Here is a 13,503-nt window from a genome sequence, read left to right as displayed (position 1 = left end):
AGTTTTTGGCTTGCTGATCAGGTTGCCCACCGCGACGCAGTGGAATCCTACATCCAGAATTGTTGTTCCTCCCACTGCGGCGCAGTAGGAGTGTGTCAAACCCACTGTGGCGCAGTGGGGCTTTTCCAGACTTGAGTTCGAGACTTCCCACTGCGGCGCAGTGGGGGTGCAGTGGGGGTATTAAAAAAAATAAAAATTGTATTTTCGGTTTTCGAGTCTAGTCCTTTCACTTATACCACTCGACGTCTTCATCACCATTATAAATCATCCCATCAACATATTGTCGTTACCACCACCATCAATGCATTATGTACGTACCATGCTAGTTTTGTTTTATCATATTCTTTCATTATTTCCTATTTGACTAGGAAAGCTTATCTTTATCCCTATAACCCTAACAATAATAAAAATCGGCCAGACACCCCTACTTTCCTCACCTCCATCATCCCTATTTCTTCGAATCTCGCCGACCTAATTTTTTCTTTTTCCCCAAGCAAAATACTTAGAAAAAAATTCAACCAATTCACACACAAATATAAAAATCTTTTAAAAAGGAAATAATATGATCAACAAAGTCATCGCTTCTAATACGTCGCCGTCTCTTCTCAATTTCCCCAAAATTCAATCTTCAACTTTTACCTATTCAGAGACGGCGACTTCAACATCCGATCTATCTTTCTATTAATCGATCATATAATCCATATATACCTGTATTTATACATCTATATAATTAGGGTTTTTATTTTGGGTAAGTTTTTTTTGTATCTTTCTTTTTAATAGATCTGTGTATTTTTTGTGCTTTTTATTTGTTTCTTTTATGATTGATTGCTATCTTTTTTGTATTTATTTAATCTGTTATATATATTTGAAGGATTTTTTTTGTTAACTTTTTTTTTTGTCTGAATATTTTAGTATTTTCTAAATTATTTTCAAAGTTAAAATCTTTGTCATAACTATACACATGTGGTTTTACAAAAGTTTATAAATACATATTTCTTGAGAAGGTGAAAAGTTTAATTAAATTCTTTTTTTTTCCCCAGAAAATTAGATAAATTTGTATACATGTATGCTTATAAAAAAAATTATAAAGAATATTATGATCTGTAGCAAGTATTATTCATATGTTGTAACATATTTGTTATATAAATATATATTTGGGTTTACACAGTTTATGAAGCAATCATGGTTAAAAAAGTAAGGATAATATCTCATGCTTGAAAATAATTGTAATAAGAGGGCTTAAATGCATGTTTATATGGTTCTGTGTGTAATTATTTTTATGAATTTGTGTCTTTTATTGTTTTATTAGACATGTATGGCTGATTGAGAAGCAAAAAAGTATGTAAAGTCAGCAGGATATGACCCTTTTGAATGTAGAGGGTTTGTGATTAAAATGTTTTGGTTTACCGTTTACAACGAGTGTTGAAGTTGTTTGTGAAATGGTTCCGTGTGATCTGATTGTGGCAAAATATGGTATTTGTGGTAAATATCGAATGTATATGTGTTATATGATTACGTAATGCGTATTTAGTTGGGCAATAAGTGAGGGAAACTGTAATAACTTTATGAAGGAATTGCTTTGTCTTGAAATAGTTTCGTGTGGTTTGAATGTGGTAAACGATGAAACATTGGATGGATATGCGCAATAAGTTAGAGAAAATATAAGAACATTATTGAAGGAAGTGCATGTAAGTTAAGAATGACGTATTCGGAAGTACCACTTTGGCGTGGATGATCTTTAACGATGCCATGTTACTTAATGATTCTATATTTAGTGAGAAGCTGAATTTTTTTATAGTTTGTCAAAAAGTGTATATCTACTGAATCAAATGATGGATCATATGCATAAGAAGTTAATCTTAATGTGTTAATTTTACTTTAGACTAGATAACTACCAGATATATACTTAACAGGTTGGTCTTAGTTTATGTTTTACAGTTATGTTAATATGTTATAAACGAAGGGAACTCTTAGTTTAATGTTTGAGATATCACTGAAAAGTTTTATCGATCACAAAAACCTTTGGTCAATTACATATTCGAGATTTTTGAGGTCCTAAGTAGTTTTTTCGAATTTGAAAGATTTTTCATGTGAGCAGATCAGTTAATTATGAGTTTGATCAAAGCACATGTATTGAGAATATTGTCATTCTTGAAGTTCTTTAGTAATTTTTATAGTCAAAATTTACTTAGAAGTATATTGAGGTTAATGTGCGTGCCCGTTTGAGATGTATTCATTTCTTAACTTTAAAACTTGTAAATTTGAAAAGTCTAGATTTCAACTATGTTTTAGGAAGATCAATGCCAGTTTCCAAATTCTATGAAGCATGTCTGAACAGTCTGATAAAAATGAGAGATCCTCGTGATTGAGAATAGTTGTCACATGAGACTTTGAAACACGTGTTGAATTATCCTTTATATGTTGAACAATGGTTTCGTGATATATGTATGCTTGATTGAGAGGAAAATTTGATATATGAAGCTAGAGAGTATAACCCCCTGCATGGAGTGAGCGAATGAACCAACATATACGAACACCAATAAATTTCCAGCTTCTTATAGTTTTATCATTTTGATTTCACACAATTTTTTGTGTCATAAGTGGATAATACTCTGTGAAACAACTGGTTATAATCCGCGAATGGATATGTTTGTTTTGATGACTGATTGACATGACAGGCAAAATATTATAATGTTTTTTTACCGTCTTCCTCGGCAACTTCCCATTTTGTATTTATTTGACTGAAGCTATGTTTCTTTTTAGGTTAGAGGTGTTATATCATGATTTTAAAAATCAACCATGGCATGAAAATTTATTGCTTTTTTGTTGATTCGAAGACAATGATATCTTTCATGATTTATAAAACAAAAAGTTTGAATTGATATATCTGTATCGCACATTCAGTCCTGATTTCTGATAATACAAATGTGTTTTAGTGTAGTATTGAATAGAGCTGTAATTACTCTGATAGTATTAGAAATTTGTCGATCTCAAGCAATGACAGGGAGATGGTCGCATATTAAGGAAGTGAAGCTGATTTCAAAACATGGTAAGCTATCAATAGTTATTGCTCTCATTTTGATATTTAACCAGAAAATACTTTCATTATTATCCTCTTATATAATACTCTCAGTTTATGCTTTCTTTACCTACTTGCTTACCATAAATCTATAATCATTGGAGAATGTTTAATATTTGATTGAATTTTGAGGACAGAGTATGGCTTAGTTTCATCCTTGTTATTTTTTTTGGCAACATTTCTTTGCAGGACATGCAATTTCTTCTGCTCTTAGCTTTAGTAAACTGTATATTTCACCCAGAATTTAACTTTTAGGCAGACTAGTGTAAATAAGATTAACCGTGTAGATAAAATGTCATCAAAGGTCTTGAAAGTATCAGCAAATGGTCGTAGAAGAGTTATCGTTGATTCAAAAAGGAAAATAGTAACCCAATGCAAGGCTCAGTTAGTCAATGCTATTCAGAAAACTTCAAGTGTGAGACCAGTATGGAACAAGTCCGGAAAGAGAAAACGGGAAAACGAATGCAAAAACAAATGTTCTTTGTGCTCAAGGAAAATTTTACTGAAAAACTATTCAAATTTTATGAGGAGTGGGGTGCCACAACGTTTGCTATTTTCTCAAGATGGGCAATGGGTTGACTTCTCGCAAGAAATAATTGACTTGATCAAAGAAGATTTCAGGTCAAAGAGGGCGGCAATTGAAGTGAAATCTAACGGATGTCATTTCATTCTAGACATTTTATATATGATTCAGGTTGATTTGAAAACAGGTTGTCAGAAGCCTATTGCTTGGATTGATGACGCGGGTAGCTGTATTTTTCCTGAGATTATTTCCGGCTGTTATGGGAATCATGAAGATTTAGATTTTAGTGAGTCATCTATGGCCCCTGAAATTAATTTGCATCTGGAAATTGAGCTTAACGGATTAAATAATGGAAAAGATGAGGACTGTGTTGGAGAGTCAAATGTTAAACGAGTCAAACTTGACCAGGAAGGTCAAAGGATTGGTAGCAATGCTGTTGAGGAAATTCAAAAGAGCGTTGAGTGTGCATCTCCAGTTTTGGGAAGTAATTGTGGGACTGTGGATGTAGAAGCTGCTAGAAACATGTTTATCATGGCTCTAGGTGATTTAAAAGTTGACTTTCTAGATGCCAAGAAATGCACCAGCAGTTTTATGGAAGCACGGCTGGAAATCTTTCAGAAACAGGTAGAAATTACTCAAAAGCTCCGGGGAAAGGCTAACTTGCAATATGCATGGTTCGCAGCTGTTCGAGGTGCACCTACTGAGGTTATGTTTTATGGCCATAATGGGCCACAGCTGGGGAAATATGGCTATGGAGTTCACCTTGCATCGGTTCAGTCTGTCCACAGCAGGTTTAAATAGTACTCTTTGCTTTTATTTGGCTTCTTATGTAATACATATGTATATACAGTTGGCAAGTTAACAGGGTTTGTAACATGTGAGATTCAGTGTCTTTGCCAGGTTTCATTTTAATTTTGTAAAAATTTGGTGCATTTTTCGAAGTATATGATACAAACAAACCTTGTCATTAAATGGACTATACTACTTTCATTAATAGCATGATGATGTAAAAGTTTGATAGATTTTCACCTGTTACGTTTGTAGCCACTTCTTTTTATATACCAGTTTGACTTGTTTTTTATATGAATATAAGATACTTGAAATAGTCACTTTTCATATGTGTCTTTTAAATCGTAGTAAAAATTTGTTCATGCATTTGTTACAGTGCTACGATTTGTGATATTGACGAAAATGGACTACGGCATATGGTCTTATGCCGTGTGATCTTGGGGAATACAGAACTTGTTCAACCAGGGTCGAAACAGTTTTATCCAAGTAATGAGTGCTTTGATAGCGGAGTTGATGATTTGCAGAATCCAAATCATTATGTTATCTGGAACTCGAACATGAATACCCACATCTTCCCCGAATGTGTCGTCAGTTTCAAGTTATCTTCGACTGTCAAAGGTTGTAATCCATACTTTCCAACTTCACATCTTAAATCTTGTTTTAGCGTTAAGCATTTGTAACCTTTTCATTGTATACGTGGTTGAATGACTCCACTATCTTGTAAGGTTTTTGTATTTGCATTTGGAACTGATAAGTGCAAAACTGCAAATTGAGGCCATGATAATCACAATCAGTGTTTAATAAATAAATACTATTCCTGGCTCTCTAATTTTTAGAGGGCTGAATAATAAACTGTCGCACGACCTGATCAATGGTAATTTAAGTTTCTTTGTGTTCCTTTTTACTTTCTTGGAGACTTGCTTTAATTGTTTCAAAACAGGCAATATTTGATGACTTATATACTGATTAAAGTTTGCTGAACAGCTGAACATCTGATAATCATTTTTTCTTTTAGTCGCATACTTACATTCGAACACATATTTCTATCTGTTTTTTAAGTATGAGTTTTCACATTTTGAGAGCATGCTGGTTGACAAATGAAAACAGAAGTTTTATTGAGGGTGTGAATCTTCTCTCTTTTTTGTTGTTGACAAATGTGGCTATCATAAGGTTTTAATATTTAAATATGGCATATTCTGTTGAAGTTATTTTTATAAGAAGATGTTGATATTTAAATCTTTTTTAAACCTTTGAAAATGGGCTGGTAATCTTTTTCATTATGTTAATGTAGGAAATCCAGTTGCTGAAGTAAGTAGGGTTGATATATCAAGAGTCACCACAACTCATGATCCTAATGGACCCGTGAACCAAGATTCTTCTTCGAGTAAAACAGTAAGGCTCATTTGTCATGTTATTCGAGAAACCCGAATCTTTGATTTGACATTTATAGTTCTGAGCTTTTTATCTCATGTTAATACGTTTCTAGGGTAAAAACGACCCTCAGTTGGAAGCTATGAAGCTGTCATCTCAGGAAAAGGTTCCAAGTATTGGTTCTAGCACACCCAAGGAACCTAAATCTCCATGGATGCCTTTCTCTATGTTGTTTGAAGCTGTCGCTGCTAAAGTAGCCCCGAATGATATGAGACTACTCTGTATTTTTTACGAGGCTTTTAGGGTATGTAAGTTCTTTAACATTTACTGTTTTGTATGCACCAGAAGAGTTCATGTTTGTTTGTTTCTTCTCTTTTGTGATTTTTAGGCCAAGAAAATGACTCGGGAAGAGTTTATTAGGAAGTTGAGGTCTGTAGTTGGTGATCAGATATTGAGGTCTACCATATCTGTCCTCCAGAGCAAGGTTTGTTGCAATTAACTTTTTGATTCTGTCCATCGAGTTTATTAGAGGTTTAGAGGTGACTGAATGGACCTATTTTGTGATTGGTCAAAGCGTGCCGTTCAGGGTGCAGGTTGAATTTGCCTGCATGGGCTCTTAAATATTCTATGTAAATTGTGAATTACAATGAAAATGTGCCTAAATTGATTACATAGTCTATATGATTAAAAAAATCTCGTTATATGTATAAGTTGACTTATAAGAGGTTTTCTCTAACGCCACATTCGTTCATCTGTAAACTGATTCTATCACTAAGCTATCTTCTTATTTAGCTGCTTGACCCCTGTAAACTTATTTAACTGTAAACTGATAACTTGAGTTGACTAGTCAATAGGTAGAAAAGGTTTCCTTTGGCGATTTTGAACTTGTAGGGCATGTCTCATTGTCATTCATTGTTTCTTACAGAAGATTCCTAAATCTACTAACATGGCGGAAGCTAAGGAGGTGCAAGAAGGTCGAAATGTTTAGAAACTTGAAGGCATTTGGTGTTGCTTTCTATGGGACTTCATTGCATTTGTTGGATGATGCAAGTAGATTGTTTGTCTTCTGGTTGTGCTCATATTTCATAAAACTAGTCATGTGGGTACTTTTGAACTCTTATGCCATAACGCTGGATTCCCCTAGCTGTATATGGAAGGATTTAAATTTAGTAAAGCATCGTTTGGTGCTTTATTTGTTGCTCTTTATTTTAAATACCGTTGCTCTTTGTAGAGTTGAGTCTATAACGATATCTTTTTTAGTAAAACTAGTTTAATCAAAAGGTGCGTGGCCTAGCCATCTGAGGAGAGTAAAGATACAGTAAACAAGTACGGAGAATCAAAATAACTTTTAAGTTGGGCGATCGGTCAAAGTCTTCTGTTATAATGGTCGACGTAGCAAAAAGGGTCCAAGTTTTGGTTTATCAAAAACTTTTCAGCAGTCTTTATGATGCTAAAGTTTTAGAAATATCGGTTGAAATTGATGACCAATAAGGCAATAACGTTAGTTCTATGTTATGAGTAATGATGCATATGATTAGGTGGTGGGGTCTATGTGAATTCTTAAAAATTTAGTGTTAGATGCATGACTCCATAAGAATTGGAGATTTTTTCAAGTTGGTTTCCATCAAGTAAAGTTAAAACAAACAAAATGCTACAACATGATGAAACGTCTATTTCACAATTTACCGCTTAAGTGAACTTAAACAAAAGACGCTCCATCCTTAATTGATTTCAGGCCTGTAACATTGATCAGCTCACTGAATAAAATCATATCCAAGGTTCTTTCCAACCGCCTCCACTTAGTTATCAATTCCGTCTTATCTGAGACACAATCTGGGTTCTTATCTATTTATAATATTGTTGACGGACCTCAAATGGTTAATGAAATAATCTCATGGTCGAAGAAAAAGAGATCAGAGTTGATGCTTTTCAAGATAGATTTCGAGAAAGCTTTTGATAATGTCAATTGGAATTTCTCCTGAACACATTTACCCAGATGAATTTTCCTCCGGTATGGTGTCAATGGATCTCTAGTATCCTTTCAGCATCAAGATCTTCGGTGCTTGTTAACGGCTCCCCAACCTATGAGTTTAGATACCAAAAAGGTGTGAGGCAAGGAGACCCATTATCTCCGTATTTATTTATCATTGTAATGGAAGTGCTCTCATGTATGATTCAAAAAATTAGTGATGAAGGTTTGTTTTCATGGTTTCATAGCACCAAACAACGGGCCTATAGTTTCACACCTCCTTTATGCGGATGACGCTATCATTATTGGGGACTGGAAAGAACAGAATATCACAGATATAAAGCTTCTTCTTAGGTGCTTCCATATCATTTCAGGTTTGAAAATTAATTTCTCGAAATCAATTCTTTATGGAGTCAATGTTTCTCAAATGATTTGGAAAGGGCAGCCAACAATATAATCAATTGCAATGTCGGTTCTCTTCCATTTACCTATTTGGGTTTGAAAGTGGGAGCAAATATGAATCGAATTGATAATTGGACTCCAGTGATAGACGCTTTCGATAAGAGGCTTGCAAAATGGAAAGAAAAGACATTGTCAATTGGTGGTCGTCTTACATTACTTACATCAGTCCTTGAAGCATTACCGACTTATTTTTTCTCAATCTATAAAGCTCCAGCTTCAATAATTGAAATATTAGAAGCAAAAAGAAGACGATTTTTTTGGACGGGCAATTCTGAAGCAAAAAAGATTTGTTGGTTGGCTTGGGAGCAAATCACTAGATCCAAAAACCTTGGAAGATTAGGCCTCACTCCCTTAAGTGATTTTAACTTTGCTTTATTGTCTAAGTGGTAGTGGAGATACAGTACAAGACTGAAGAAACTAAACTATGGAGAAGGTTAATTCACTCAATACATAATTCGAATAGAACATGGTCGGCTCTCCCTAATAGAAAGCAGTTTCCAGGAGTGTGGAATTCGATAGCAAGTGTTGAGAACTGCTTAGCCCAATCTGATATTAATTTATGTCATTTGATCAAAGGAAAAGTGGGAATGGGCAACTCTGTGAGATTTTGGATTGATACTTGGGCTGTAGAAAAACCGTTCAAGGAACTCTTCCCTGATCTATACTCCATCAAAACCTGTAAGTCCATTCTTGTTAGTGATTGTTTTTATGTGCAGGATAGTTTAGTTAGCTGGAATTGGCGATGGAAACGACCATTTGTTTCTATTGAAGAGCAACGCCAATACAACGAATGCATTTCGTCCTTGTCAGAGTTTAGGCCATCATCGAATGAGGATCGATGGTTGTGGACAAAGAATGAGACAAAAGGATTTTCAGTAAGATCAATGAAGACCGTGTTACAAAATTTGGTAAATGAGGATTGACAACTCACATTTAAATGGAAAAACTGGATCCCAATTAAAACGAATATCTTTAGATGGAGAGCAGTGAAAGAAAGGATTCCCACAAGAAAAGCTTCTAGCGAGAAGAGGTGTTCATTTCGAATCAACATATTGCCCTCTATGCCACATCTATGAAAAAGATATGAATCATCTACTCACTAGTTGTGAAATTGCACATCGAATTTGGTCCAAAGTTGCTTCTTGGTGTGATTTACAGCCCATCTTTGCATTTGATGTGGAGGATCTGTTGAAAATTCATGAAACAAGCCAATTGTCGAGAAGCTTAAAAAAGGTGATTAATGCTATTGTCCTAACATCGATGTGGAGCTTATGGAAATAAAAAAACGAACTAGTTTTTGAAAGCAAAAGGGTCTCTACAGTGAGGATATTTCAAGACATTCAATCGTCATCTTACTTATGGATAAAAAATTGCTCTACATATAGAAATATTTCATGGAATGATTGGTGTAATTTTAAGTTTTAGTTTTTTCTTGTATTATGCTAGTTTCTAGCTAGCTGTTTTTTTTCCATATGAAATCGAAAGTTGCAGTTCAAAAAATAAAAAAAGGGTGAACTTAAAGAATAATGTCGCGTTTGGTTCACATATGGAAAGAAGAAGGAATCTCGTTATGTAGGAATGTAAACATTCAATCATTTGATAGAATTTTCATTCATTGGGATGGAGGAAGGAATTACTTGAATTTTTAAAAAATCAAAAATATTTCTTCTAATTCCAATTCTTTTGATAGATTCTATTTCCTTCCAAAAAACATTCTGTGAAATACTTAAATTGCTGAAACGTTGCTTTTCGATAAAATATACCACACCAGGTAATTAAGAAGTTAGAAATGTACTCTCGGCAAACAACTTGTCAACTTGATAATGAACACTCTTACACTCATATATGCAAGTGTATCGATCGATGAACAGTTCGGATGGCTTAAATCGTGAATATATATATACTCTTTAATAAAGCAAATCCCCTACTAATTATTTTCGTCTTTGAAATACCTAATTTGCCCTTAGACATTTTTTATTCTCATAATACCCTCTCCACCTAAAATCAGGTATGCTCTAACTACTGTCTCTCTTTTGTAACCCGCAATTTTGTTAACGCTGATATAAAAATTACTACCATCAACCGTTGTCACTTCCGCCCACCGCCGTTGCATCGCGCGGGTATCCATCTAGTATAATATATATATATATTCACAAGCTGAATCAGATGATAAAATGTGTATGTACTATTTGGAAAAATATATTGGACGCGAGCTAGAATATAGGCGTTCTACACATTCTATTAATTATATCGTAACCACATCAACTGAACCATCACTTTATTAGATACAGTAGCAATTATATATGTAACGTATTCTACTTGGAAATGTACTTATCTTCAAGTACGTAATCCATCCACGCAATCTTCGACTCTTCTTTTTCTTTTTTCTTTTTTTTTGTATAGAAGAAAGTTATATTGAAGTTTTCTATAATTGATCGAGATTAACCAGCTCAGCATAAAGTTAACCTATTGATAAATGCTTCAACAATTCTATGCCGACAATTGAGTTTGAAGCCTTTTGGAAGGCTGAACGAAAACAGATTGACCGCCGTGGATCATGACCTAATCTTAGTCGCGTGGACTCCGTCATGAACTTGTGTATTGTTGTGGTAATTAATGGATGTCTAGAGGAAGATGTTCATCTAAATTCACAATTAATTAAAATCCCAAGTCTATAAAGAGTTACTATATGATTTAGTGCCTATTGATTAAGCAGTGGGCTCATTTAGAGATTTTATGAAGTTCATATACGAGCGTAAATGTAAGGTTTTTGAAAGGAATAATTTATGACGTGACAATGCAATTAGAGTGTACCAATTTATATATGGTATTGGAGTTGTGGTAAAAAACATAAAAAAAATAACAATGAGATTGTTAAAGTCTGGGATTCGCTGAAGAAGACTTGCTATGTCGTCAGCGAGTCTTTAGCAAGTCATCAGCAGGTGAAGTGACTTCTTCAGCAAGTTGAATACTCCAACATGTTGGTTATGGCGGGAAGAATTCAAATCAAATGAGATAAGAAGTCACATGATGGTTAACCAACTGTAACTTGCCTTGTATGGCAAAGGTACATGTTGGGACCAAAGCAAGGGTTTTCTCTCTCATACCCGATTTGGTAAAGAAGACAAGGGCACATGAGTCTGGTACCATGAGCCAATGGCATGTCGACAACCACCATCAAGTCACCATCAAAGAAGGTTGTGTTGCCCTAATCCTTCTCTATAAAAGGCAACACAGCCTCATTGTCACAAGTGTGTTAGTCACCTCAAAAGTGTGTCACTTGTATTTGTATTGCTTAAGTTTCTAGTGTGTCTAAACTTAGCAATTTACTTTTGTTCATTTGTATTTCTTGTAAGTCAAGTGTGTGTAATCGACCATGTATTCACTGTTTAATCAATGAATCATATGATTATGCTTGCCTAGATATATTACTCTTGAACTTGTTCATTGTTCTTGTTTATTTACTTATTTATATTCTTGTCTAGTGTATCTAATATACAAGTCGTGCATTCGTGGACCATCAAGTGGTATCAGAGCCGCCGTTCCTAATCTATTGGAACAAGATCTGTTTGCCTTCTTGTTTATATTTAATTTTTGCAATTTTTCTCTTCAAAAAAATCTCTTTTTTTCTTTCTCTAAAACAAGAAAATGACTTCTGTTCTCAGTTTTGTGAATACACGTGACTTTGGTTATGTGTCTACACCTCCAAAATTCGAGCCCAAAGATTTTGGGTTTTGGAAGGAGAGAATGCTTCTTCACATCTCTGGTGTTGAACCTTACTTAATAACTATTTTAACCAAGGGTCCTTATATCCCTATGTATGTCCACAGAACTCCAGGTGCTACACCTGAGGATCTTGAAATTGTTGAGGACCTAGTTAAACCAGTGGTTTAGTGGACGGATGATGAAAGAAAATTGGTAAATTTTGATGCCAGGCTGAAAAACATGATTGTTGCTACTCTTCCTACTGAAATCATGAAACTTGTCATCAAGTATCCCTCTTCAAAAGAAGTATGGGATAGGTTGGTCAGTACCTATGAAGGTTCTGCTGACCTTATCAAAATAAAGAAAATAGACCTCAAAAGGGCCTATGAAAACTTCTTCTCTCTTCCTGATGAAAGTCTTGAGGGAACCTATACTCGCTTCCAAGGGTTGCTCAATGATATGACTAATGTTGGCATCACTCATGATAATTTTGAAGTATGCCACAAATTCATTGATTCTCTTCCTCTCAAATGGCAAAATTTGAGGCAAACCTTACGTACCACAAAGAAAATTCAAGAACTTGATCTTGAAGAACTCTTTGGGACTCTTCAATTTGAAGAAAGGGCTTTGGCTCAAAATGTACGTGCCTCTGCTGATGCCAAGAGACATGCTGGTTCTTCTTCTTCCTCCATCAGCATGTCTTATCATCCCATTTCTGACCCTCAAGCTCTTGTTTCTACTGAGTCCATCGATCTCTATGATGGTGCTAGTGCTTCTAATCTTCCAGCACCCATCCAAACTCTCTTCGATGAGATGGATGCTGAAGAAAAGCAAGAAATATTTAATGATTTCATGGGTTTTGCCCTGGTTGCTGGTAGAAAGTACTCCAGAAAATGGAGCAATCGTAAAATGGTTGGTCCATTTAAACCTTCTGTTGACAAATCACAGGAGGAATGCTGGAAATGTGGCAGAAAAGGCCACTACCAGAAGGAGTGCAGGGTTTCTGTTCCCACTCCAGCAGCTTCTAAACCTAACTCTTCTAAGTCTGCTGATGAATACAGGAACAAGTATTATCAGCTAAAGGCAAAGATGGCTGAAAATGAAGCAGCCAAAACTCCAGCAAAAGGCTTAGTTGCTGAAGAACATGATTGGGCTGACTCTGATGAGTCAGATGATGACGATTATGTTGACACCATGTGCCTCATGGCACTCGCTGATGGTGATGCACTGACAAAGGACCAAGTCTCTTCAAGTCAGTGGGTCAACATTACTGTTAAGAAGTGTAGAGCTAAGTGAAAAATCTGAAAAGCTTCAGAAGCTGAAAAATGTTCATGTGGAACATCAATCTCTGGAAATGATCACCCAAAAACTTCAGCTTGAGAATGAAAAACTCAAAGGTGAAGTTGCCAATCTGAAGAAGATTGTGACCTCTTGGTCAAAAGCTTCTAAGTTTCATCATCAATGCTTGAGTGAGCAAGTCCCTACTCAAGTACAAGCTGTGATTGGTGGCGACTATGATGCTGCTGCCTCACTCGCTGACTCATTCAAAGATGATGTTAAACCTGAGATTGCTATTCCCCCTCCTTTTCCTTCACCAGTATCTGT

The 13,503-nt window shown here is 35.2% G+C and overlaps 1 protein-coding gene across 4 annotated transcripts; it reads left to right on the top strand.

Annotated features, from left to right (window-relative positions):
• The first annotated feature begins 425 nt into the window (after positions 1 to 425).
• LOC122585229 (inactive poly [ADP-ribose] polymerase RCD1-like) lies at positions 426 to 6,975 on the top strand. 4 transcript variants are annotated; one of them, XM_043757349.1, is made up of 8 exons: positions 426 to 748; positions 2,942 to 3,049; positions 3,269 to 4,393; positions 4,768 to 5,009; positions 5,683 to 5,783; positions 5,878 to 6,066; positions 6,151 to 6,246; positions 6,688 to 6,975. In XM_043757349.1, the coding sequence occupies exons 3-8, from the start codon at positions 3,372 to 3,374 to the stop codon at positions 6,748 to 6,750; spliced, it is 1,713 nt and encodes a 570-aa protein (XP_043613284.1). In that variant the 5' UTR covers positions 426 to 748; positions 2,942 to 3,049; positions 3,269 to 3,371; the 3' UTR covers positions 6,751 to 6,975. The 4 variants fall into 4 exon arrangements, with proteins under 4 accessions (XP_043613284.1, XP_043613283.1, XP_043613285.1 ...); XM_043757348.1 differs by having other exon boundaries at positions 2,937 to 3,049; XM_043757350.1 differs by lacking the exon at positions 426 to 748 and having other exon boundaries at positions 2,836 to 3,049; positions 6,691 to 6,975.
• Positions 6,976 to 13,503: the final 6,528 nt, after the last annotated feature.

Source organism: Erigeron canadensis, chromosome 1 (assembly GCF_010389155.1).
Source record: "Erigeron canadensis isolate Cc75 chromosome 1, C_canadensis_v1, whole genome shotgun sequence".
Classification (NCBI taxonomy): Eukaryota; Viridiplantae; Streptophyta; class Magnoliopsida; order Asterales; family Asteraceae; genus Erigeron; species Erigeron canadensis.
The sequence above is the reverse complement of the archived record's forward strand: the minus strand, read 5'-3'. Positions and strand labels throughout refer to the sequence as shown.